This window comes from Molothrus aeneus, unplaced genomic scaffold (genome assembly GCF_037042795.1).
Source record: "Molothrus aeneus isolate 106 unplaced genomic scaffold, BPBGC_Maene_1.0 scaffold_30, whole genome shotgun sequence".
Taxonomy (NCBI): Eukaryota; Metazoa; Chordata; class Aves; order Passeriformes; family Icteridae; genus Molothrus; species Molothrus aeneus.
The window spans coordinates 1,886,767-1,912,943 of NW_027098964.1; the positions used below are offsets into that span (position 1 = coordinate 1,886,767).

General features: G+C 61.4%; 2 protein-coding genes across 2 annotated transcripts; one reads left to right on the forward strand and one right to left on the reverse strand.

Annotated features, from left to right (window-relative positions):
* The first annotated feature begins 92 nt into the window (after positions 1-92).
* On the forward strand, positions 93-7,018 carry NELFE (negative elongation factor complex member E). The gene is made up of 10 exons (XM_066570719.1): positions 93-290; positions 705-777; positions 1,621-1,766; positions 2,689-2,763; positions 2,869-2,903; positions 3,435-3,577; positions 4,235-4,379; positions 5,197-5,251; positions 5,848-5,950; positions 6,439-7,018. Exons 1-10 carry the CDS (start codon positions 216-218, stop codon positions 6,519-6,521), a joined length of 933 nt encoding a protein of 310 aa, XP_066426816.1. The 5' UTR covers positions 93-215; the 3' UTR covers positions 6,522-7,018.
* Positions 7,019-7,113: 95 nt separating this feature from the next.
* Positions 7,114-24,402, reverse strand: CFB (complement factor B). The gene is made up of 18 exons (XM_066570852.1): positions 24,351-24,402; positions 23,061-23,296; positions 21,430-21,616; positions 20,527-20,706; positions 19,938-20,033; positions 18,831-18,967; positions 17,831-17,969; positions 16,674-16,826; positions 15,675-15,776; positions 14,172-14,309; positions 13,269-13,381; positions 12,169-12,286; positions 11,223-11,373; positions 10,775-10,851; positions 10,149-10,252; positions 9,244-9,376; positions 8,824-8,873; positions 7,114-8,383 (listed from the first exon to the last, which is right to left on the reverse strand). Exons 1-18 carry the CDS (start codon positions 24,400-24,402, stop codon positions 8,231-8,233), a joined length of 2,319 nt encoding a protein of 772 aa, XP_066426949.1. The 3' UTR covers positions 7,114-8,230.
* Between the last annotated feature and the right edge of the window lie 1,775 nt (positions 24,403-26,177).

Here is a 26,177-nt window from a genome sequence, read left to right on the forward strand (position 1 = left end):
CTTTCTCCTTTCAACCAATCAGCGCTCGCCGCGCCCTCCCTTAACCAATAGGAAAGCGGCTCCGCGCGCGCGGTGCACTGTGGGAAGGCGCCGCTCGCTTCCGCCTTGAACCCGCGGCGTTGCCAAGGAAACCGCGCGGGGACCCCCAAAATTCCCTCAAATCCCCCCAGGACCCGCCCGGTGCTGCCCCCGGTGTCACTTTCGGTGTCCCCGCCATGCTGACGCTGCCGCCCGGCCTGACCGATGAGGAGGAGGCGCTGCAGAAGCGATTCGCGAAGCTGAGGAAGAAAGTGAGGGGCGGGGCGGGAAGAGGATTTTGGGGGAAAATTCGGGGGAGTTCGGGAGATTTTGTGGGGATTTGGGGAGATTTGGGGGCTTTGGGGGATTCTAGGGGGATTTCAGGGGGGATTTGGGATTTTCGGGGAGATCTGGGAGCGTTTGGGGGAGTTTTTGGGGTTTGAAGGGTTTTGGGGGGATTTGGGGGATTTGGGGAGGACTTTGGGGGGATTTTAGTGGGATTTGGGATTTTGGGGGAGGCCTGGTGGGATCCTGGGGAGTTTTGCGGGGATTTAGAGGAAATTTGGGGGGATTTTAGTGGGATTTGGGGGTATTTTTGTGGATTTGAGTGGGGTTTTGAGGCTGGGGGTGCCCTGCGGGGGGGTCTCACCTCCCCTGACCCCCATTTTTTGTGTCCCCCCCCCCAGAAAAAGGCGCTGCTGGCGCTGAAGAAGCAGCAGAGCTCGGGGGGGGGCAGCGCCCAGGGGGGCATCAAACGATGTGAGAAAAATGGGGAGGGGGCTTGGGGGGGAAAATGGGGAGGGGGCCAGGTAGAGACCCCCCCCCCTTTTCCATAACCCTGAATCACTGAGATCCCTTTTTGGGGAGGGGTCTCTGGGAAAGGGGGGGGGGGGGATTCTGTGCTTTGGCCTGTGGGGAGGGGGCTTTGGGCTGTGACCCCCCCCATGATGACCCCCCCAGGGTGATGGTGACCCCCCCCATAGTGACCCCCCCATGGTCATCTTCCCCATGGTGACCCCTCATAATGACCCCCCCTTGATGACCCCTTCACTGTCCCCCCACCATTGTGACCCCCACATAGTGACCCCCCCATAGTGACAGTGACCTCCCCGTTGTGACCCCCCCATAGTGATGGCGACCCCCCCAAAATGACCTCCCCAAGGTGATGGTGATGCCCCCATTATGGCCCCCCCCTTTGTGACCCCCCCCCTCACTGTGACCCCCTCATGCTGATGGTGACCCCCCCAAAATGACCTCCCCATAGTGATGGTGACCCCCCCCATTGTAACCCCCCCATAATGACCCCCCATAATGACCCCCCTATTGTGGCCCCCCCATAATGACCCCCCCATAATGACCCCCCCCATTGTAACCCCCCCCATAATGACCCCCCCATAGTGAGCCCTCCATAATGACCCCCCCATGGTGACCCCCCCGTTGTAACCCCCCCATAGCGACCCCCCCGTAGTGATGGTGACCCCCCCATAATGACCCCCCCCATTGTAACCCCCCCATTGTGACCCCCCCGTTGTGACCCCCATAGTGACCCCCATAATGACCCCCCCATGGTGATGGTGACCCCCCCTTTGTGACCCCCCCCAGCCATGTCGGACCAGCCCCCCCTGGACACGGCCACGGCCACCGAGCAGGCCAAGCTCTTGGTCAAGTCCGGCGCCATCAGCGCCATCAAGGCCGAGAACAAAAACTCGGGGTTCAAACGCTCCAGGACCCTCGAGGGCAAGCTCAAGGTGGGACCCCCCCCCCCGAAATGGGGATGGGGGGCAATGGGACCCCCCCCCCCCCCCCCAAAATCCTCAGGATCTCCCCCAGAGCCCCGGGATCTGCTCAGGACCCCTGGGATCGGCCCGGAACTCAAAATCCTCACTGGGACCCCCAAAACCCCCCTGGGACTCCTGGGACCCCCAAAACTCTTCTGACAACCCCCAAAACCATCCTGGGACCCCTCCCAAAACCCCCCTGGGACCCCCCCAACCCCCTTTGGGACTCGCAAAACCCTCCAGGACCCTTCTGAGAACCCCCAAAAACCTTCCTGGGACCCCCAAAAACCTTCCTGGGACCCCCATAAACCTTCCTGGGACCCCCTTAAACCTTCCTGGGACCCCCAAAACACCCCTGGGACCCCCATAAACCCTCCAGGACCCCCAAACCCTTCTGAGAACCCCCAAAACTCCCCTGGGACCCCCAAACTCTTCTGAGAACCCATGAAAACCCCTCCTGGGACCCCCAAAACCCTCCAGGACCCTTCTGAGAACCCCCAAAAACCTTCCTGGGACCCTCAAAACACCCCTGGGACCCCCCAAAACCCCCCTGGGACCCCCATAAACCCTCCAGGACCCCCAAACCCTTCTGAGAACCCATGAAAACCCCCCCTGGGACACCCAGGACCATCCTGGGACCCCCTAAAACCCCCCTGGGACCCCCATAAACGTTCCTGGCACCCCCCCCCCCCAAAACCCCCCTGGGACCCCCTTAAACCTTCCTGGGACCCCCAAAACCCCCCTGGGAACCCCCCAGACCTTTCCCACTGCCTCAGGATTTTGGGATCCCCTCCCAGAATCCCCCTCCCATCCCCCCCAAGCCCCTCTCAGACCCCCCGAGACCCTCGGGGGGGGCATTGGGGACCCCCCCTCACCCCCGTGCCTCCCCCAGGACCCCGAGAAGGGCCCCACCCCCACCTTCCAGCCCTTCCAGCGCAGCGTCTCGGCCGACGACGACTCCCAGGAGGTACCGACCCCAAAGTGGGGAGGGGGCTGGGGGGAGCCCCCCCTTTGATTGGGGGGAGCCCCGAGGCCGGGACCCCCCCCCAATAACGCTGTCCCCCCCCCACAGTCGCGCCGGCCCCAGAGGAAATCGCTCTATGAGAGGTGGGTGGGACCCCCCGTGTGGGGCTGGGGTCCGCCCGTGTGGGGCTGGGGTGCCCTCGTGTGGGGTTTTGGGGTCCCCATTTGTGGGTCTGGGTTCCCCCCAGGTGGGCTTTGGAGTCCCTCCTGGGGTTTTGGGGTCCCCCTTTGTGGGTCTGGGGTCCCCCCAGGGCTTTGGGGTCCCCCTTTGTGGGTCTGGGTTCCCCCAAGGGCTTTGGGGTCCCCCTTTGTGGGTCTGGGTTCCCCCAAGGGCTTTGGGGTCCCCCTTTGTGGGTCTGGGGTCCCCCCAGGGCTTTGGGGTCCCCCTTTGTGGGTCTGGGTTCCCCCAAGGGCTTTGGGGTCCCCCTTTGTGGGTCTGGGGTCCCCCCAGGGCTTTGGGGCTCTCCTCTGGGGTTTTGGGGTCTCCCCGGTGCTTTAGGACCCCCCCCCCCCATTGCAGGTCTGGGATTCCCCCGGTGCTTTGGGGTCTCCCCCGGGGTTTTGGGGTCTCCCCGGGGTTTTGGGGTCCCCCTGACCCCCCCGCGCCCCCCCCAGCTTTGTCAGCGCCAGCGAGCGGCTGCGGGAGCCCGAGGGGGGGGCGCGGGGGGAGCCCCCCGAGCGGGGGGAGCGGCGCCTGGACTGGGAGCCCGAGCCCGAGGCCGAGGAGCGGCGGGAGCGCAGCGAGGGCGCCTTCCGGAGTACGAGGGGTTAAACACGGGGAGGGGTCCTGAAATATGGGAGGGGTCCTGAAACCCTGGGAGCGCAGCGAGGGCGCCTTCCGGAGTACGAGGGGTTAAAATGGGGAGGGGTCCTGAAATATGGGAGGGGTCCTGAAACCCTGGGAGCGCAGCGAGGGCGCCTTCCGGAGTACGAGGGGTTAAAATGGGGAGGGGGCTCCCCTGAAATGGGGAGGGGTCCTGAGAGTCTTCTGGAATATGAGGGGTTAAAATGGGAGGGTCTTAAAACCTATTGGGGGGGGTCTGGGGGTGCTTGGGGGGTCCGGGGGGGGCTGTACTGGGGGGAGGGGGTGAACATTGGGGTGCTGGGGGGGGCTCGGGGGGGTCTGTCCCTGGTTTTGGGTGGGGGTCCCCAATCCTGGGGGTCTGTCCCTGTTCCATGTCCCCCATCCCGGGGGTCCCTCCCCAATCCCAGGGGTCTCTCCCCATCCCCGGGGGTCTCTCCCCACCCTGTGCCCCCTCCCCATTCCCAGGGATCTCTCCCCAATCCCGGGGGTCTCTCCCTGTTTTTGGGTGGGGGTCCCCATCCCCGGGGGTCTCTCCCCATTCCCAGGGGTCTCTCCCAACCCCGTGCCCCCTCCCCATCCCCGGGGGTCTCTCCCCATCTCCCCCCCCCAGGGTCGGACTCGTTCCCCGAGCGCCGCCCCCCCCGCAAGGGGAACACTCTGTACGTGCACGGGGCCGAGCTGAGCCCGGAGCTGCTGCGCGGAGCCTTCGGCCCCTTCGGCGCCATCATCGACCTCTCCATGGACACGCCCCGCAAGTGGGTGGGGCTGGGGGCGTGGCTTTGGGCGGGCGGGGTCACAGGTGACATCACCGACCTCTCCATGGACACGCCCCACAAGTGGGTGGGACTGGGGGCGTGGCTTTGGGGGCGAGGTCACGGGTGACATCATCAACCTCTCCATGGACACGCCCTGCAAGTGGGTGGGGCTGGGGGCGTGGCTTTGGGTGGGCGGGGCCGTGGATGACATCATCGACCTCTCCATGGACACGCCCCGCAAGTGGGTGGGGCTGCGGGCGTGGCTTTGGGTGGGCGGGGCCGTGGATGACATCATCGACCTCTCCATGGACACGCCCCACAAGTGGGTGGGGCATTGGGTGGGGTGGTGCTAAAATGGGTGGGGCTAAGTGGGTGGAGTTATGAGCATGGGTGGAGCTAAATGTGGGTGTAGTTACTAATGGGAGGGGCTAAAATGGGTGGGGTCGCATGTGGGAGGAGCTAAATGGGGTGGGGCATGGTTGGGGTGGAGCTAAACTTGGGTGTGGTCACTAATGGGAGGAGCTAAAGTGGGCCGTGTCACATGTGGGAGGAGCTAAATTGGGTGGGGCATGGTTGGGGTGGAGCTAAGTGTGGGTGTGGTCACTAATGGGAGGAGCTAAAGTGGGCGGTGTCACATGTGGGCGGAGCTAAATGGGGTGGGGCAGGGTTGGGGTGGAGCTAAACTTGGGTGGGGCCGCAGGTGAGGTGCAGCTTGGTGGGCGTGGCCAAAGTGGGCGGTGCTGCCGCTGTGGGCGCGGCCATGCCGTGCGTGGGCGTGTCCTGCCGTGGCCCCACCCCCGTGTCCGTCTGTCCCCAGCTGCGCCTTTGTCACCTTTGAGAAGATGGAATCGGCCGACCAGGCCATGGCCGAGGTGGGGCTGGGGGCTCGGGGGGCTCCGGGGGGTTGGAGTGGCTTAGGGTGGGGCTCGGGTGGGGCTCGGGTGGGGCTCGGGTGGGGTTTGGGCTGGTTTGGGTGGGGTTTGCCTCTGATTTGTGCTGATTTTTGGCCGATTCTGCCTCTGATCTGTGCTGTTCTGGGCTGTGATCTGTGCTGATTTCTGCCTCTGATTTGTGCTGGTTTTTGGCCGATTTTTGGCTCTGATTTTTGGCCGATTTTTGCCCGATTCTGCCTCTGATCTGTGCTGTTCTGGGCTGTGATCTGTGCTGATCTGTGCTCTGATCTGTGCTGATCTGTGCTCTGATCTGTGCTGTTTTGGGGTGTGATCTGTGCTCTTTTGGGGTGTGATCTGTGCTGTTCTGGGCTCTGATCTGTGCTGATCTGTGCTCTGATCTGTGCTGATCTGGGCTCTGATCTGTGCTGTTTTGGGGTGCGATCTGTGCTGATCTGTGCTCTGATCTGTGCTGTTCTGTGCTCTGATCTGTGCTGTTCTGGGCTCTGATCTGTGCTGTTTTGGGGTGTGATCTGTGCTCTTTTGGGCTCTGATCCGTGCCGTTTCCTGCCCCCCAGCTGAACGGGGCCGTGGTCCAGGACGTGCAGCTCAAGGTCAGCATCGCCCGCAAGCAGCCGCTGCTGGACGCGGCCACCGGCAAATCCCTCTGGGGCTCCCTGGGTGAGCCGGGGGCATCTGGGGGTCCTGGGGGGGTCCTGGGGGGATCTGGGGGGTCCTGGGGGTCCCTGGGTGAGCCTGGGGGGTCCTGGGGGGGGGCTGGGGGGATCTGGGGGGTCCCTGGGGGTCCCTGGGTGAGTCTGGGTGGATTTGGGGGGTCCTGGGTGAGTCTGGGTGGATTTGGGGGGTCCTGGGTGAGTCTGGGGGGATTTGGGGGGTCCCTGGGTGAGTCTGGGGGGGCCCGGGGGGATCTGGGGGTCCCTGGGTGAGTCTGGGCGGATCTGGGGGGGATCTGGGGGTCCCTGGGTGAGCCTGAGGGGATTTGGGGGGTCCTGGGTGAGTCTGGGGGGGCTCTGGGGGTCCCTGGGTGACTCAAGGGGGCTGGGGGGGTTCTGGGGGGCTCTGAGGGTCCCTGGGGGGGCCTGGGGGGATTTGGGGGGTCCTGGGGGGGTCCCAGGGGTCCCCCTGACCCCCCCCGTGCCCCCCCCCAGCGGTGAAGAACAGCGCCAAGGGCTCGCACCGGGACAAGCGCTCGCAGGTGGTTTACAACGAGGACCTGTTCGGGGGGCAGTGACGGACGGACACACGGACACACGGACAGACACACGGACAGACACACAGACACACGGACAGACACACGGACACTGTCACTCACTGTCATCTGGGGCTGTTCGGGGGGCAGTGACAGATGGACAGACACATGGACACATGGACACACGGACATATGGACACACGGACAGACACACGGACACACGGACAGACACACAGACACACGGAGACACGGACACACAGACACTGTCACTGTCATCTAGGGCTGTTCGGGAGGCAGTGACAGATGGACAGACACACGGACACATGGACACACAGACAGACAGACACTGTCACGGGCCTGTTCAGGGGACAGTGATGGACGGACACATGGACACACACACGGACACTGTCACTGTCATCTGGGGCTGTTTGGGGGGCAGTGACGGACACACGGACACACGGACAAACGCACGGACACTGTCACGGGCCTGTTTGTTGGACAATAAAGGACAGACAGACAGACGGACGCTGTCGCTGCCATCTGGGGCTGGCACCTGTGGTCATTGTCACCTGGGGGGGGCAGGGACGCCTTTATTGTCACCTGGCAGAACAAAGACACCTTTATTGTCACCTGGTGTGAAAGGGACACCTTTATTGTCACCTGGGGGGGGGCAGGGACACTTTATTGTCACCTGGTGTGAAAGGGACACCTTTATTGTCACCTGGGGGAAAGGGACACCTTTATTGTCACCTGGTGTGAAAAAGGACAACGTTTATTGTCACCTGGGGGGACAGGGACACCTTTATTGTCACCTGGGGGGGGGCAGGGACACTTTATTGTCACCTGGTGTGAAAGGGACACCTTTATTGTCACCTGGGGAGGGACAGGGACACCTTTATTGTCACCTGGTGTGAAAAAGGACAAGGTTTATTGTCACCTGGGGAGGGACAGGGACACCTTTATTGTCACCTGAGGGAAAAGGGACACCGTTATTGTCACCTGGGGGACAGGGACACCTTTATTGTCACCTGGGGGGACAGGGACACTTTATTGTCACCTGGGGGAAAGGGACACCTTTATTGTCACCTGCGGGGACAGGGACACCTTTATTGTCACCTGGGGGGAGGCAGGGACACCTTTATTGTCACCTGGGGGAAAGGGACAGCTGGGATGTGTTTGGGATCCGCCCAGGTCTGCCCAGGATGGCTCCAGGTGCCTCCAGTTGGATCCCAGGTGTGCCCAGGTGTCCCCAAGTGTTTCCAGGGTAGTTCCAGGTGTCCCCAGGTGTGTCCAGGACAGTTCCAGGACGCCCCCAGGTGGATCCAGGTGCCCCCAGGACAGGAGCCCCAGGTGCCCCCAGGTGTCCCCAGGTGTCCCAGGTGCCCTCAGGACAGGAACCTCAGCTGTGCCCAGGTGCCCCAGGTGTGTCCCCAGGTGTCCCAGGTGTGCCCAGGTGTCCCAGGTGTGCCCAGGTGTGCCCAGGTGTCCCAGGTGTGTCCCCAGGTGTCCTAGGACAGGAACCCCAGGTACCCCAGGTGTCCCAGGTGTCCCCAGGTGTCCCCAGGTGTCCTAGGACAGGAACCCCAGGTGTGTCCTCAGGTGTCCCAGGTGTGTCCCCAGGTGTGTCCCCAGGTGTCCCCAGGTGTCCTAGGACAGGAACCCCAGGTGTCCCCAGGTGTCCCAGGTGTGTCCCAGCTGTCCCCAGGTGTCCCCAGGTGTCCCAGGTGTGTCCCCAGGTGTCCCCAGGTGTCCTAGGACAGGAACCCCAGGTCCTCGTCGCGCAGCCGCTCCCTCAGCCAGGGCAGAACCTCGAAGACGTTGATGTGGAAATCGCGGGCGTGGGCGGGGGCGCGGGCGGGGCGCTCCTTACAGACCGGGACCACGCCCCAGCTGACCACGCCCACCTGGGGACACAGGGACACGCCCACCCAGGGTCACCCAGGGGTCAATGACCACGCCCCGGCTGACCACGCCCACCCAGGGTCACCCAGGGGTCACAGGAACCACACCTGAGCTGACCACGCCCACCCGGGGTCACCCAGGGGTCAGCCCCACCCACACCTGGGACCAGCAGTTTGTCCCGGTGTCCCCCCAGTTCCCCCCAGTGCCCCCCAAATTCCCATCCCAGTGTCCCCAGTGCCTCCCAGTGCCCCCAGTTCCCCCCAGTGCCCCCCAAATTCCCATCCCAGTGTCCCCAGTTCCCCCCAGTGCCCCCCAAATTCCCATCCCAGTGTCCCCAGTGCCTCCCAGTGCCCCCAGTTCCCCCCAGTGCCCCCCAAATTCCCATCCCAGTGTCCCCAGTTCCCCCCAGTGCCCCCCAGTTCCCGTCCCAGTCCCCCCTCACCTGGAAATGTCGCTTCCCCCAGGTGACGACGACGGGGCCACCGGAGTCACCTGTGGGGGGAAACTGGGATCAAACTGGGAGGGACTGGGAGGGACTGGGATCAAACTGGGAGGGACTGGTTCATACTGGTTTGTACTGATTTGTACTGATCTATACTGGTTTGTACTGGTCCGTACTGGTTTGTATGGGTTCCTACCTGCCTGTACTGGTTCATACTGGTCTGTACTGGTTTGTACTGGTTTGTATGGGTTCATACTGGTTCCTACTGGTCTGTACTGGTTTGTACTGGTTTATACTGGTCCGTACTGGTTTGTACTGGTTTATACTGGTCCGTACTGGTCTGTACTGGTCTGTATGGGTTTATACTGGTCCATACTGGTTTATACTGGTCCGTACTGGTCCGTACTGGTGCGCACGTACCGGGGCAGGCGTTGGGGTCCACCTGGGGCTCGTGGCCCCCCGAGCACAGGAACCGGGGGGTGACGACGTCGTCCAGGGAGGTGACGTTGGCGTAGGGGGCGGCACGGAGAGCGTCGGCCTCACACGGACCCCGCTGGGGACAGTGGGGGGACATTGGGGACACTGGGGACACTGGGGACACTGAGGGGACATTGAGGGGACGCTGGGGACATTGGGGACACTGGGGACAGACAGGGGACATTGGGGACACTGAGGGGACATTGAGGGGACGCTGGGGACATGGGGGGCGTTGGGGACACTGGGGACATTGGGGACATTGGGGACACTGAGGGGACATTGAGGGGACGCTGGGGACATGGGGGACACTGGGGACAGACAGGGGACATTGGGGACATTGGGGGGACACTGGGGGCACTGGGGGCATTGGGGACATTGGGGACAGACAGGGGGACAGTGAGGGCCACGGGAGGGGGCACAGGGACATGAGCGGGTGACGGACACGGGGTGGGGGACAAACGGACACGGGACAGATGGACATGGGAGATGACGGACACGGGAAGGGACAGACGGACACGGTAGGGACAGACGGACACAGTGGGGGGACAGACGGACACGGAGTGAGGGACAGACGGACACGGGAGGGGACAAACAGACACAGGAGGGACAGACGGACACGGGAGGGGACAAACAGACACAGGAGGGACAGACAGACACAGGGAGGGACAGACGGACACGGTGGGGAGGGACAGACGGACACGGAGTGAGGGACAGACGGACACAGTGGGGGGACAGACGGACACGGGAGGGGACAAACAGACACAGGAGGGACAGACGGACACGGAGAGGGACAGACGGACACGGAGGGAGGGACAGACGGACACGGAGTGAGGGACAGACGGACAGACCTGGTCGCCCAGCTTGAGCAGGACCCTCTGGCGCTGCAGCTTCTCGGGGCTGGGCGGGTGCAGGAAAAACGCCTCGACGTTCTTGGGGGGCAGCAGCAGCCGGCCTGGGGGGCAGCCAGGGGTCACAGGGCAGTGGGGGGGGTCTTGGGATGGTTTTGGGGGGGTTTGGGGGGGGCCCTGTTTGGCTCCCAGGGGGTCCCTGGGGGGATTTGGGGGGTCCCAGGGGGTCCTGGAGGTCCCGGGGGGGATTTGAGGTTCCCCGTGTGGATTTGGGGGTCCCTGTGTGGATGTGGGGGTCCCGGGGGTGTCTCTGGGTGGATCTGGGGAATCCCGGGGTCGATTTGGGGGTCCCTGGGTGGATTTGGGGGTCCCGGGGTGGATTTGGGGGGTCTCAGGGGTGTCCCTGTGTGGATTTGGGGGATCCTGGGTGGGATTTGGGGGTCCCGGGGTGGATTTGGGGGTCCCGGGGGGGATCTGGGGGTGGATTTGGGGGGTCCCGGGGTGGATTTGGGGGTCCCCGGGATGATTTGGGGGTGGATTTGGGGGTCCCGGGGTGGATTTGGGGGTGGATTTGGGGGTCCCGGGGGTGGATTTGGGGTGGATTTGGGGGTCCCGGGGTGTCTCACGCTGGTCCTCGCAGGAGCTCCTCTCCGGCAGCCTCAGCGCCCGCGCGGCGCCCTCGGTGCAGGGGATGCAAATGGGGCTGGGGGAGACACGGGAAAGGGGGGGGGTCAGCACCCCAAAACCCCCCCGGGACCCCCCAAATCCCCTCCAAATCCACCCAGGACCCCCCCCAAATCTCCCCAAAATGCCCCCCAACCCCCCCAGGACCCTCAAATCTCCCTCAAAGCCCCCAGGCCCCACCCAAGAGCCCCCAAATCCCCTCAAATCCACCCAGGGACACCCCCAGGGACCCCCCCAAAACCCCCTCAGGACCCCCCAAAACCCCCCCAAAACCCCCCAAATCCCCTCAAATCCCCCCAGGACCCCCCCAAATCTCCCCCAAATCTCCCCCAGGCCCCCCCCAGGACCCCCCAGGCCCCCCCAGGCCCCCCCAGCGCCCCAGCCCCTCACCGGTGGGTGCTGCTGGGCCTCACTTCCCCGTCCAGCTGCACCAGGGCCACGTCGAAGTCGTAGAACTCGGGGACGCCGCGGTCCCGGCGGGAGCCGGGGCTGAACTCGGGGTGCAGGAACAGCCCCCGCACCCCCCGGTGCTCCCGCGGGCCTGGGGGGGTCCCCAAAAACACCCTGAGACCCCAAAGCCCCCCCAGGATCCCTCAAACGCCCCCAAACCACACCAAGGGACCCCCAAAGCACCCCTTGGAACCCCAAACACCCCCCAGGATCCCCCAAATTCCCTCAAATCCCCCCCGGGGCTGAACTCGGGGTGCAGGTGCCCCCCCCCCCAGGTGTCCCCAGCCCACTCAGGGACATCCCCAGGTGTCCCCAGGTATCCCAGGTGTCCCCAGGACATTCAAGGGATGTCCCCAGGGTCCCCAGCCCCCCCAGGTGTGTCCCCAGGTATCCCAGGTGTGTCCCCGGGTGTGTCCCCAGGTGTCCTCAGGTATCCCAGGTGTCCCCAGGACATTCAGGGCTGTCCCCAGGGTCCCCCCCCCAGGTGTCCCTAGCCCTCCCAGGTGTGTCCCCAGGTGTCCCCAGGTATCCTCCCTTGCCCGATGTCCACGCCAATGGAGTTGGGCCCATCCCTGGAGCTGTAGCAATGGGCGGTGCCCCAGGTGTCCCCAGGTACCCCCCAGGTATCCCAAATGTCCCCAGCCCATTCAGGGACATCCCCAGGTGTGTCCCAGCTGTCCCCAGGTGTCCCCAGCCCCCCCAGGTGTGTCCCAGGTGTGTCTCAGGTGTCCCAGGTGTGTCCCAGGTGTGTCCCAGGTGTGTCCCCAGGTGTGTCCCCAGCCCCCACAGGTGTGTCCCCAGGTGTGTCCCAGCTGTCCCCAGGTGTGTCCCAGGTGTGTCCCAGGTGTGTCCCAGCTGTCCCCAGGTGTGTCCCAGGTGTCCCCACCAATGTCCACGGTGATGGCGGTGGCCTGGTCCTCGGAGGTGAAGCAATGCGCCGCCGTCAGCACAAAGTACGGGGACACCAGGGAGCCCTGGCAGCGCTCGGTGCCGTGCCCCGCCCTCTGCAACGGGGAAACGCGCCCAGGTGTGCCCAGGTGTGCCCAGGTACAGCCCAGGTGTGCCCAGGTACAGCCCAGGGGTGCCCAGGTGTGCCCAGGTACAGCCCAGGGGTGCCCAGGTGTGCCCAGGGGTGCCCAGGTACAGCCCAGGTGTGCCCAGGTGTGCCCAGGTGTGCCCAGGTACAGCCCAGGTGTGCCCAGGGGTGCCCAGGTGTGCCCAGGGGTGCCCAGGGGTGCCCAGGTACAGCCCAGGTGTGCCCAGGGGTGCCCAGGTGTGCCCAGGTACAGCCCAGGTGTGCCCAGGGGTGCCCAGGGGTGCCCAGGTACAGCCCAGGGGTGCCCAGGGGTGCCCAGGTGTGCCCAGGTACAGCCCAGGTGTGCCCAGGTGTGCCCAGGGGTGCCCAGGGGTGCCCAGGTACAGCCCAGGTGTGTCCCCAGCTGTCCCCAGCTGTCTCCCCAGGTGTCTCCCCAGGTGTGTCCCCAGGTACCCCAGGTGTGTCCCAGGTGTCTCCCCAGGTATCCCAGGTGTGTCCCAGCTGTCTCCCCAGCTGTCTCCCCAGGTGTGTCCCAGCTGTCCCCAGGTGTCTCCCCAGGTGTGTCCCCAGCTGTCCCCAGCTGTCTCCCCAGGTGTGTCCCCAGGTGTGTCCCCAGGTGTGTCCCCAGGTACCCCAGGTGTATCCCAGCTGTCCCCAGGTGTCTCCCCAGGTGTGTCCCCAGGTACCCCAGGTGTCTCCCCAGGTGTGTCCCAGGTGTCTCCCCAGGTATCCCAGGTGTATCCCAGCTGTCTCCCCAGGTGTCTCCCCAGGTGTGTCCCCAGGTACCCCAGGTGTGTCCCAGGTGTCTCCCCAGGTATCCCAGGTGTACCCCAGCTGTCTCCCCAGGTGTCTCCCCAGGTGTGTCCCCAGGTACCCCAGGTGTGTCCCAGGTGTGTCCCAGGTGTGTCCCAGCTGTCTCCCCAGCTGTCCCCAGGTGTGTCCCCTCTCACCGTCACCGTCACCGTCACCTCCCAGGGGTTTTGCTCCCGGGGGTTTTGGGGCCGCTCCTCGTCGGGCTTGAACTCGAGGCTGACCCCGCACAGCCCCAGCGTGGAGCTCTCGTCTGCGGGGATTTGGGGCATTTTGGGGGTTTTTGGGGTTTTCTGGAACTTTTGGGGATTTTTGGGGACTTTCGGGGATTTTTGGGGTTTTTTTGGGGTTTTTTGGGGTTTTTTTTGGGGGGGGTTTAGGGGATTTGGGGCATTTTGGGGTTTTTGGGCTCACCCCGCACAGCCCCAGCGTGGAGCTCTCGTCTGCGGGGATTTGGGGCATTTTGGGGCTTTTGGGGTTTTCTGGAACTTTCGGGGATTTTTGGGGTTTTTTTGGGGTTTTTTTGGGGTTTTTTTGGGGGGGTCTTTAGGGGATTTGGGGCATTTTGGGGTTTTCTGGGTTTTCTGGAAGTTTCGGGGATTTTCGGGGATTTTTGGGGGGTTTTTTGGGGATTTTTTTTAGGAGTTTTTTAGGGGATTTGAGGCTTTTTTTGGGGGTTTTGGGGGTTTCTGGAAGTTTTGGGGATTTTTGGGGGGATTTTTCTGGGGGGGTTTTGGGGTAATTTGAGGGGTTTTTTGGGGGTTTTTGGGGCGGATTTGGGGTGGTTTTTGTGGGTTTTGTGGGGTGGATTTTGGGGTTTTTTGGGGGCGGATTTTTGGATTGTTTTGGGGTTTTTTTGGGGTGGTTTTGTGGGATTTTTGGGGCGGCTTTTGGGTGGTTTCTTTGGTGTTTCTGGGGTGGTTTTTGATGTTTTTGGGGTGTTTCTGGGGGTTTTTTGGTGTTTCTGGGGTGTTTTTTTGGTTTTTTGGTGTTTCTGGGGTGGTTTTTTGGGGTTTTTGGGGTGTTTTTGGGGTCCCAGGTACCGATCATGCTGTGGAACACCCTCTCCAGGTCCTTGATGTGCCTCAGGGAGAACGTGTGCGTCTCCCCGTTCTTTTTCGAGGCCAGGTCGTTCAGCAGAGTTTGGTCCTGGTCCAAGCCCAGCCCGAAGGTGTAAACGTCTGGGGAGGGGGAGAGGGGGTCAGGGCAGCCCCAAAAACGCCTCAAAACCGGCCCGAAACACCCCAAAAAACAGCCCCAAAACAGCCCCAAAACACCCCAAAAAACAGCCCAAAAAACACCTCAAAACCGGCCCGAAACACCCCAAAAAACAGCCCCAAACACCCCAAAAAACAGTCCAAAAAACACCTCAAAACCGGCCTGAAACCAGCCCCAAAACAGCCCCAAAACACCCCAAAAACAGCCCAAAAAACAGCCCCAAAACAGCCCCAAAACACCCCAAAAAACAGCCCCAAAAACAGCCCCAAAACACCCCAAAAAACAACCCAAAAACACCTCAAAACCGGCCCGAAACACCCCAAAAAACAGCCCCAAACACCCCAAAAAACTGCCACAAAACCAGGCCCAAAAACAGCCCAAAAACACCTCAAAACCGGCCTGAAAACAGCCCCAAAACAGCCCCCAAAAACAGCCCAAAAACAGCCCAAAAAACACCTCAAAACTGGCCTGAAACACCCCAAAAAACAGCCCCAAAACCAACCTGAAACCAACCCCAAAACCAACCCCAAAAACACCCCAAAACCAGCCCAAAAAACAGCCCCAAAACAGCCCCAGAACCAGGCCCAAAACACCTCAAAACTGGCCCAAAAAACACCTCAAAACTGGCCCGAAACCAGCCCAAAAAAACCAGCCCCAAAACACCTCAAATCTGGCCCGAAACACCCCAAAAACCAGCCCCAAAAACAGCCTGAGAACACCCCAAAAACAGCCCCAAAAACAGCCCCAAAAACTGCCCAAAACACCCCAAAAACAGCCTGAAACCAGCCCCAAAAACAGCCCGAGAACACCCCAAAATCAGCCCCCAAAACAGCCCCAAAAGCAACCCCAAAACCAGCCCGAAACACCTCAAAAAACAGCCCCAGAACAGCCCGAAAACACCTCAAAACCCAAACAGCCCCAAAACACCCCAGAACCAGCCCAAAATATCCTAAATTCCCCCGGGACCCCCCAAAATCCCCCCCAAATCCCCCCAAAATCACCCAGGATCCCCCAAATCCCCTCCAAATCCCCCCAGGCCCCACCCAGGACCCCCCCAAATCCCCCCCAAATCCCCTGGATCCCCCAAATCCCCCCCAAACCACCCCAGGACCCCCCAAATTCCCCCAGGACCCCCCAAATCCCCCCCAAACTCCTCCAGGCCCCCCCAGGATCCCCCAAATGCCCCCAACGCCCCCCAAATTTCCCCCAAATCCCCCCCAGTCCCTCCCAGGACCCCCCAAATCCCCCCCAAATCCCCCCAATTCCCCCCAAATCCCCCCAGGACCCCCCAAATCCCCCCCAAACCCCCCCAACCCCCCCGGTCCCACCCAGGAACTCCTCGCGGGGGTCCCGGGGGTCTCTCCCGATGCTCAGCAGTTCCCGGATCTGCTGCAGGGCGGGCACCGGGGACCCCCCCATGTTGGCACGGCCTGGGGGGCACAGGGGGGGCTCAGGGGGGGCTCAGGGGGGGATTGGGGGGATTTGGGGGGGATTTGGGGGGTCCAGAGGGGATTTGGGGAGGACTGGGGGGGTCCCGGGGGGGAATTTGGGGGTTCCAGGGGGGATCTGGGGGATCCTGGGGGGGATTTGGGGGGGTCCTGGGGGGCTCAGGGGGGATTTGGGGGTCCCAGAGAGGATTTGGGGAGGATTGGGGGGGTCCTGGGGGGCTCAGGGGGGGTTTCGGGGGGTCCAGAGGGGTTTGGGGGCGGCCCAAGGGGAATTTGGGAGTCCCAGGTGGGATCTGGTGGAATTTGGGGGTTCCAGGGGGAATTTGGGGGGGTCCAGGGGGGATCTGGGGGTTCCAGGGGGAATTTGGGGGATCCCGGGGGGGATTTTGGGGGTTCCAGGGGGGATTTGGGAGTCCCAGGTGGGTCCTGGGGGAATTTGGGGCATCCTGGGGGGGATTTGGGGGGGTCCCAAGGGGAATTTGGGGGTTCCAGAGGGGTTTGGGGGATCTGGGGGGGTCCTGGGGTGGTTTCAGAGGGATTTTGGGGATCCCAGGGAGATTTTTGGGGTTCCAGGGGTGGATTTTGGGGTTTTGGGGGGTTCTGGGGGTGGTTTTGGGGGTTCCGGGGGTGGTTTTTGGGGTTTTGGGGGGTGGTTTTTGGGGTTTTTTGGGGTCCCAGGGCTGTTTTTTGGGGTCCCAGGTTGGTTTTTTGGCCCCACCGTCGCTCATGATGACGATGACGTGCCGGGTGCTGTTGGTGACCGGGGGGGGTTTTGGGGGTTCCAGGGGTGGATTTTGGGGTTTTTGGGGGTGGTTTTTGGGGTTTTTTGGGGTCCCAGGGCTGTTTTTGGGGGTCCCAGGGCGGTTTTTGGGCTCCCACCGTCGCTCATGATGACGATGACGTGCCGGGTGCTGTTGGTGACCGGCGCCGGCCGCAGCCCCCGCAGCCGCTCCGCCCGCTCCTGCTGCACCAGCAGCGCGTACACGGCGCGCAGGGCCCCCGCCAGGTTGGTGCCCGGGGCCTGGGAGTGCTCTGGGGGCAAAGGGGGACCCCAAAAATCCCGAAAATGCCAAAAAAACCCGGGGGAAAGAGAAGAGAATTCATAGAAACCCCAAAAATCCCAAAAAAACCCGGGGGAGATCGCAGAGAATTCATAGAAACCCCAAAAAAGACCCCAAAAACCCAAAAAACCCCAAAAAACCCCAAATCCTTCCCCACCTTCCAGTCTCATTCCCCAGAGTTGTTCCTGGGGCCCCAAATTTCCCAATTCCAAACCCCAAATCCCAAATCCCTCAATCCCAAACCCCAAAACCAAACCCCAAAAACCCAAAAACCCCAAAACCCCAAATCCTTCCCCACCTTCCAGGCTCATCCCCTTGAGCCTTTCCCAGGACCCCAAATTCCCCAATTCCAAACCCCAAAATCCCCCAAACCCCAAATCCCCCAAACCCCAATTCCCAAATCCCCTCAATCCCAAACCCAAAAAAACCCCAAAACCAAACCCCAAAAACCCCAAAAAACCCCCAAAACCCCAAATCCCATTCTCACCTTCCAGGTTCATCCCCTTGAGCCGTTCCCGCACCCATTCCTGGCACCCCAACCCCCAAATCCCCCAAACCCCAAATCCCAAATCCCTCAATCCCAAACCCCAAAGACCCCAAAAAAAACCCCAAAAAAACCCCAAAAACCCCAAATCCCATCCCCACCTTCCAGGCTCATGGCCCGGAGCCGTTCCTGGGACCCCAAATTCCCCAATTCCAAACCCCAAATCCCCCAAACCCCAATTTCCAAATCCCTCAATCCCAAACCCCAAAAACCCCAAAAAAACCCCAAAAAAACCCCAAAAAAAACCCCAAAAATCCCAAACCCCCAAACCCCGTCCCCACCTTCCAGGCTCATCCCCCGGAGCCGTTCCCAAACCCCAAATCCCCCAAACCCCAAACCCCAAATCCCTCAATCCCAAACCCCAATCCCAAACCCCAAAAACCCCCAAAACCCCAAAAAACCCCCAAAACCCCCCCAAACCCCGTCCCCACCTTCCAGGCTCATCCCCCGGAGCCGTTCCCGCACCGCGGCCGCGTCGCTCGAGCTCGGGTCCGTGGGGCTCAGGACCACGCGGGGCTCGGAGCCGAACGTCACCACCCCATAGTGGGGCACGGCCCCAAAGCTGGCGATCTGGGGGGCAGTTGTGGGGTCAGGGGGGGTTTGTGGGGTTTAAAGGAGACTTATGGGGTTTTAGAGGGGATTTTATGGGGTTTAAATGGGATTTTGTGGGGTTTAAAGGGGATTTTTGGGGGACTCTAAATGGGGTTTGTGAGTCTCAGAGGGGGTTTATGGGGTTTAAATGGGATTTATGGGGTTTAGAGGGGGTTTATGGGGGTTGAAGGGGATTTTGTGGGGTTTAAAGGGGGTTTATGGGGTTTAAAATGGGATTTTTTTGGGGTTAAAATGGGATTTTTTGGGGGAGTCTAAATGGGATCTGTGGGGTCTCAGAGGGGATTTATGGGGTTTAAAGGGGATTTATGGGGTTCCAGAGGGTATTTTTGGCTGTTTTGGGGTGGTTTTGGGGTGTTTCTGGGTGTTTTGGGGTATTTTGGGGTGGTTTTGGGGTATTTCTGGGTATTTTGGGGTGTTTTGGGGGTGGTTTTAGGGTTTGGGGTATTTTGGGCGTTTTTAGGGTGTTTTTGGGGTATTTTGTGGTGTTTTTAGGGTGTTTTGGGGTATTTCTGAGTGTTTTTAGTGTGTTTTTGGGGTGTTTTGGGGTGTTTTTAGGGTGTTTTTAGGGTGTTTTTGGGGTATTTCTGGGTGTTTTTAGGGTGTTTTTGGGGTGTTTTGTGGTGTTTTTAGGGTGTTTTTGGGGTATTTCTGGGTGTTTTTAGGGTGTTTTTGGGGTGTTTTGGGGTGTTTTTAGGGTGTTTTTAGGGTGTTTTTGGCATATTTCTGGGTGTTTTGGGGTGTTTTTAGGGTGTTTTTGGGGTATTTTAGGGTGTTTTTGGGGTGTTTTTGGGGTGTTTTGGGCCGTTTCCGTGCCCGCACCTTCTCCACCAGCTCGCCCAGGGCGCTGCGGGCGCTCTCGTAGTCCGGCTCCTCCACGCTGCGCGAGGCGTCCAGCACCAGGAACACGTTCAGGGCCCCGGCCCCGTCCAGGCGGATCCGGCGCTTGCTCGTGGCCTCTGAGAGCCCCCCGGGACCCCCGGGACCCCGTCAGGACCCCCGGGACCCCGTCAGAGCCCTGGGACCCCGTCAGAGCCCCCCGAGACCCCCGGGACCCCATCAGAGCCCCCGAGACCCCTGGGACTCCATCAGAGCCCCCCGGGACCCCCGGGACCCCGTCAGGGCCACAGGGACCCCATCAGAACCCCCTGAGACCCCATCAGAGCCCACTCCAACAACCACCCCAAAATCACCCCAAGACACCCCAAAAACCAAATTCCAAAAACCACCCAAAAACTACCCCAAATTCAGCCCCAAACCACCCCAAAAACACCCCAAGACCACCCCAAAAACACCCCAAAAACCAGCCCAAAACAAGCCCAAAATCACCCCAAAATCACCCCAAAAACAGTCCAATAACCACTCCAATAACCACCCCAAAACACCCCAAAATCAGCCCCAAATCAGCCCAAAACCAGCCCAAAATCACCCCAAACCCCCCCGCAAAAAGAGCCCAAAAATCAGCTCCAAACCACCCCAAAACCACTCAAAAACCAGCCCCAAAACCAGCCCAAAACCAGCCTAAAATCACCCCAAAAACAGTCCAAAATCCACCCCAAAACCACCCCAAAATCAGCCCCAAATCAGCCCAAAACCAGCCCAAAATCAGCCCAAAGCCCCCGCAAAAATCACCCAAAAATCAGCCCCAAACTAGCCCAAAACCACTCAAAAACCAGCCCAAAATCACCCCAAAAATTGACAAAACCACCCCAAAAATAGCCCAAAAACCCCCCCAAAACCCCCCAAAAACCACCCCAAAACCCCCCCAAAAACCACCCCAGGCCCCCCCTGGGACCCATCAGAGCCCCGAGACCCCCCCGGCCCCCCCAAAGCCCCCCGGGCCCCCCAAAGCCCCCCAGGACCCCCCAAAGCCCCCCCAAAGCCCCCGGGCCCCCCCCAAAGCCCCCCCAAAGCCCCCCAGGACCCCACCCTGGCTCCGGTTGGCCTCGGCCACCTCCACGGTTTGGGTCAGGGACGCCAGGAAGGCCTCGGCCGCCTCCTCGGGGGTGTCGAAGGAATTTGGGTCTGGGGGCGACACCGGGGTCACCTGCGGGACCCCCCTGGAGCCCCCCAAAACCACCGGGACCCCCTCAGGAACACCCAGAACCCCTCAGGACCCCCCAGGACCCCTTGGGACCCACCCAGGACCAACCCAGGACCCCTTGGGACCCCCAGGACCCCCAGGACCCCTTGGGCCCCACTCAGGACCCCCCTTGGGACCCACCCAGGACCCCTTGGGACCCCTTGGGACCCCCCTGGACCAACCCAGGACCCCTTGGGACCCACCCAGGACCCCCCTTGGGACCCCCCGGGCCCCCCCCTCACCTCGGCACCGGGGCTCGGTGCCGCTCCAGGACCCCCAACCCCCCCCAGAACCCCCAGGACCCCCCAGAACCCCCCAGGACCCCCCCCAGGACCCCTTGGGCCCCACTCAGGACCCCTTGGGCCCCACTCAGGACCCCCCTTGGGCCCCCTTGGGACCCCCCAAGACCCCTCAGGACCCCCGGCCCCCCCTCACCTCGGCACCGGGGCTCGGTGCCGCTCCACGCCCCCCCCTCGAGGCAGCGGCGCTCGGCCGAGCCCACGAGCACGAGCCCCGGGCGGCAGCGGAACCGAACCACGCCCTCCACGGAGAAGCGGGCCCGGGAGCCCTCCATGGTCCCGCCCGGGGGCACGGCCGGGGCCGGGCAGTCACCGGCTGGGGAGCGGGCACGGGGGTCAGGGAAAGGACAGAAAAGAGGCGAAAAACCGCACGGAAATAGCCCAAAAAACCCCCAAAAACAGCCCAAAAACGGCTCAAAATCAGCCCAAAAACCAGCCCAAAAACGGCTCAAAATCAGCCCAAAACCTGCCCGAAAACCGCCCGGAAATAGCCCAAAAACCAGCCCCAAAACCAGCTCAAAATCAGCCCAAAACCTGCCGAAAACCGCCCGGAAATAGCCCAAAAAACCCAAAAACCACCCCAAAAACGGCTCAAAATCAGCCCAAAAACGGCTCAAAATCAGCCCAAAAACCAGCCCAAAAACGGCTCAAAATCAGCCCAAAAACCAGCCAAAAACGGCTCAAAATCAGCCCAAAAACGGCTCAAATCAGCCCAAAATCAGCCCAAAAACCAGCCCAAAATCACCCCCAAAACCAGCCTAACACCAGCCCAAAATCACCTCAAAATCACCCGAAAACCAGCTCAAAACCATGTGAACCCCCCCCAATGCCCCCCAAACCCCCCCAAACCCCCCAAACCCCCCCAAACCACCCCAATGCCCCCCAATCCCCCCCAGGCCCCCCCCAACGCCCCCCCCCCCTTACATCCATCGTCCGCAGACGGGGTCGGGCCCCTCCCAGCGCCCCCCAAACCCCATCAGGACCCCCCCAAACCCCATCAGGACCCCCCCAAACCCCCCCAAACGCCCCCCCCCCTTACATCCATCGTCGCAGACGGGGTCGGGCCCCTCCCAGCGCCCCCCCGCTCCCGCAGCGCCGCTCGGGGGGGCCCCGCAGCTCGAACCCCCCCTCGCAGCCGTAGCGCAGCACCGAGCCCGGGGGGTGGCGCCCCCCCCGCGGGAAGAACCAACCGTGCTCGAACTCCACGGGGCCCGGGCACCACACGGCTGGGAGAGGGGGGATATTGGGGGGATTGGGGGATTTGGGGGATTGGGGGAATTGGGGGAATTGGGGGGATTGGGGGGAATTGGGGGGAATTGGGGGGATTTGGGGGGATTTGGGGGGATTGGGGGAATTGGGGGGATTTGGGGGGTTTGGGGGAATTGGGGGGAATTGGGGGGATTGGGGGATTTGGGGGAATTGGGGGGATTTGGGGGAATTAGGGGAATTGGGGGGATTTGGGGGGATTTGGGGGGATTGGGGGATTTGGGGGGAATTGGGGGGATTTGGGGGGATTGGGGGATTTGGGGGGAATTGGGGGGAAATTGGGGGAAATTTGGGGGAATTTGGGGGGAATTGGGGGGATTGGGGGATTTGGGGGGAATTGGGGGAATTTGGGGGGATTTGGGGGAATTTGGGGGAATTTGGGGGAATTTGGGAGGAAATTTGGGGGAAATTGGGGGGAAATGTGGGGAAATTTGGGGGAATTTGGGAAACTGGGGGAATTTGGGGGAAATTTGGGGAATTTGGGGGAAATTTGGGGGGAATTGGGGGAAATTTGGGGGAAATTGGGGGGAATTTGGGGAAATTGGGGGAAATTAGGGGCAATTTGGGGGAAATATGGGGGAAATTGGGGGGGAATTGGGGGGAATTTGGGAGGAATTGGGGGGAATTTGGGGGAAATTGGGGGGAATTTGGGGGGGAATTGGGGAAATTGGGGGAAATTGGGGGGAAATTGGGGGAAAATTTGGGGGGTGGGAGAGGCTGCAGGACCCCCCCCGAAAATATCCACCCAAAAAAAACCCCACCGGGAATCCCCGAAACAAAATCAAAAATTCCCCCCACAAAAAAAACCCAAAAAACACCCAAAAACCCCCCAAAACCTCCCCCGAGACTCCCCTAAAATAAACCCCAAAAATCCCCCCCAATTCCCCCCAAACCCCCCCAAAATCCCCGAGACCCCCCCCAAAATCCCCCCAAAATCCCCCCAAAAACCCCTTCAGGACCCCCCAATTCCCCCCAGTTCCCTCCAAACCCACCCAGGACCCCCCAAAATCCCCCCAAAACCCCTCAGGACCCCCCCCCAAACCCCCCCAACCCCCCAAAACCGCCCCCAAACCCCCCCCCCAAACCCCCTCAGGACCCCCAAAACCCCTCAGGACGCCCCAATTCCCCCCAACCCCCCCCAAAACCCCTCAGGACCCCCCCAAACCCCCCCCAAACCCCCTCAGGACCCCCCCAAAACCCCTCAGGACCCCCCAATTCCCCCCAACCCCCCCCCAAAACCCCTCAGGACCCCCAGAACCCCTCAGGACCCCCCCAAAACCCCCCCCAGAGCCCCCTCAAACCCCCCCAAAACCCCTTCAGGACCCCCCCAAAACCCCCTCAAAACTCCCCCAAACCCCCCCCAAACCCCCCCCGAACCCCCCCAGGACCCTCCCCCCCCCCCACCCCCTCCCCCCCATGCCCACCTTGGCAGCGGGGGGGTCCCGCCCCTCCCCCCCCGGGCAGGGGCTCCCAGGCGCCGTCGGGGCCGCAGCGGCGCAGGGCGGTGGGGGAGGGGGCGGTGCCGGGGGGGCAGCGGTAGAGCAGCACCGCCCCTCCCCCCCCCAGCTCCGCCCGGCCCCCCGCGATCGGGGCCAGGGCGGGGTCACAGCGCGGGGGGAGGGGCGGCGCCGAGGGGGTGCCTGGGGGGGGAGGGGAGGGGAGGGGGGAATTAGGGGAGGGGTCCTGGGGGATTTTTGGGGGGTTTGGGGGAGATTTGGGGGGGATTTGGGGGGGTCCTGAGGGGTTTGGGGGGGATTTGGGGGGGTCTGAGGGGGTCCTGAGGGGTTTGGGGGGGATTTGGGGGGGTCTGAGGGGGTCCTGAGGGGTTTTGGGGATGATTTTGAGGGGTCCTGAGGAGTTCTGGGGGGTTTGGGGGGGGGTGGTCCTGGGGGATTTTGAGGGGAATTTTGGAGGGTCCTGAGGGGTTCTGGGGGGTCCTGAGAGGGTTTGGGGTGGATTTGGGGGCGATTTTGGGGAGGTCCTGAGGGGTTTGGGGAAGGTGCTGAGAGGATCTGGGGGGGTCCTGAGGGGTTTTGGGGGGGTCCCAGGGGTCTATGGGGAGATCCCTGGGGGTCTCTGTGGGGGGAATTTGGGGTCCCTGGGGGAGTTTTGGGGTCCTTGGGGCAGGTTTGGGGGTGTTTGGGGTCCCTGGGTGGGTCTCAGGGGTCCCCTTGGGGCAGATTTGGGTCCCTGGGGGAGTTTTGGGGTCGCTATGGGGCAGATTTGGGGTCCCTGTGGGGCAGATTTGGGGTCCCTGTGGGCTCCTTGGGGGTCTCTTGGGGGGCGTGTTTGGGGTCCCTGTGGGAGTTTTGGGGTCCTTGGGGCAGATTTGGGGTCCCTGGGTGGGTCTCAGGGGTCCCTGGGGTGGGTTAGGGTCGCTATGGGGCAGATTTGGGGTCTCTGGGGCAGGTTTGGGGGTGTTTGGGGTCCCTGGGAGTGTTTGGGGACCCTTTGGGGGTTTTGGGGTCCCTGGGAGTGTTTGGGGTCCCTGTGGAGGTTTTGGGGTCGCTATGGGGCAGATTTGGGGTCCCTGTGGGGGTGTTTGGGGTCCCCCTGTGGGAGTTTTGGGGTCGCTATGGGGCAGTTTTGGGGTCCCCCTTTGGGGCAGTTTTGGGGTCCCCCTTTGGGGGTGTTTGGGGTCCCTTTTGGGGTGTTCGGGGTTTTTTGGGGGTGTCCCGGGGGTCACTCACGGACCGAGGGCCGGGGGCGGCAGCAGCAGCAGCAGCGCCAGGACAGCCCCGGCCATGTCCGTCCGTCCCTGCGGTGTCCGTGTGTCCGTCCCTGCGTCCGTCCCTGTGTCCGTCTGTCCTGGGGGGGGGTGGGGGGGGTTACAAAACCTTTCCCCCCCCCTCCCCCCCCCTCCCCCCCCCCCGCGGTGTCCGGGAAGTGACGGATGAGGGGGGGGAGGGGAGGGGGGGGGGGGGTCAAGGCCGTGCCCGAGGGGACGGACGGACAGACGGACGGGGGGGGGGGGACGGAAACGTCGAAAATGTCCCGAAACGCAGCTTGGACGTACCCAAAAATGGCTTAAAATGACCCAAAAATGCCCAAAATGTGCCCAAAAATGGCTTAAATTGACATAAAAATGCCCGAAATGTGCCCAAAAATGCCCGAAATGTGCCCAAAAATGGTTTAAAATGACCCCGAAAATGCCCGAAATGTGCCCAAAAATGCCTGAAATGACCCAAAAATGGCTTAAAATGACATAAAAATGCCCGAAATGTGCCCAAAAATGCCTGAAATGACCCAAAAATGGCTTAAAATGACATAAAAATGCCCGAAATGTGCCCAAAAATGCCTGAAATGACCCAAAAATGGCTTAAATTGCCCCGAAAATGCCTGAAACGTGCCCGAAAATGGCTTAAAATGACCCCAAAATGCCTGAAATGTGCCCAAAAATGGCTTCAATGGCCCCGAAAATGCCCGAAATGTGCCCCAAAATGGCTTAAATGACCCCAAAAATGACAGAAATGTGCCCAAAAATGGCTTAAAATGGCCCTGAAAATGCCCGAAATGTCCTCAAAAATGGCTTCAATGGCCCCGAAAATGGCTTAAAATGACCCCAAAATGCCCGAAGTGTGCCCAAAAATGACTTAAAATGACCCAAAAAATGTCGTGAGAATGCCCGAAAATGCCTGAAACGGCCCTAAAATACCCCGGAAATGCCTTAAATGTGCCCAAAAATGGCTTGAATGGCCCCAAAAAGTGTCCTAAATGTGCCTGAAAATGGCTTAAATGTCCTGAAAATGTCTTAAATATCCCAAAAAAAGTCCTAAATGTGTCCTAAATGTGCCCGAAAATGCCTGAAATGGCCCAAAAACGGCTTAAAAGTGTCCGAAAATGGTTGAAATAACCCCAAAAATTGTCCTGAATGAGATTCTGGGGCGAATTTGGGACAATTTTGGGCAGATTTTGGGGAGATTTTTGTGCAATTCTGGGGCGATTTTGGAGCAGTTTTGGGGCAAATTTTGGGGCGATTTGGGGGAGATTTTGAGGAGGTTTTTGTGCAATTTTGGGGCGGATTTGGGGAGAATTTGGGGAGATTTTCGGGGCGATTTCCGAGGGATTTGGGGCGAATTTCGGGGCGATTTCGGGGCGATTTCGGGGCGAATTCTGGGGCAAATTTTGGGGCGAATTTTGGGGCGATTTGGGGGAGATTTTGAGGAGATTTTTGTGCAATTTTGGGGCGGATTTGGGGAGATTTTCGGGGCAATTTCCGAGGGATTTGGGGCGAATTTTGGGGCAATTTTGGGGCGAATTTTGGGGCGATTCTGGGGCGAATTTTGGGGCGATTTCCCGGCACTTTTGGGGTTTTCTTGTCCGGTTTCTGGGCGATTTTTGGGGGCGTTTTCCCCGTGTTTTTTTTTTTTTTTGGGGGGGTGATTTGGGGGCGATTTTTTGTGTGTGTGTCCCCCCCCCCCCGTCACCATGGCAACGGCGCTCGCCGTGACGTCACCGCCGGGCCCGGGGGTGTCCCCAGGAGGTGCCACCGATGTCCCCAACACCAATGAATGTCCCAGG

What these genes read in the sequence shown, in the direction of transcription:
- NELFE (XM_066570719.1), top strand. Translation starts at nt 216, where the DNA reads ATGCTGACGCTGCCGCCCGGCCTGACCGATGAGGAGGAGGCGCTGCAG. An exon ending in TCGCGAAGCTGAGGAAGAAA is followed by an intron (nt 291 to 704) that starts GTGAGGGGCGGG and finishes CCCCCCCCCCAG; the next exon opens with AAAAAGGCGCTGCTGGCGCT. An exon ending in CCAGGGGGGCATCAAACGAT is followed by an intron (nt 778 to 1,620) that starts GTGAGAAAAATG and finishes GACCCCCCCCAG; the next exon opens with CCATGTCGGACCAGCCCCCC.
- CFB (XM_066570852.1), bottom strand. Translation starts at nt 24,402, where the DNA reads ATGGCCGGGGCTGTCCTGGCGCTGCTGCTGCTGCTGCCGCCCCCGGCC. An exon ending in GCTGCCGCCCCCGGCCCTCG is followed by an intron (nt 23,297 to 24,350) that starts GTCCGTGAGTGA and finishes CTCCCCCCCCAG; the next exon opens with GCACCCCCTCGGCGCCGCCC. An exon ending in TGCTCAAGCTGGGCGACCAG is followed by an intron (nt 9,377 to 10,148) that starts GTCTGTCCGTCT and finishes CACTGTCCCCAG; the next exon opens with CGGGGTCCGTGTGAGGCCGA.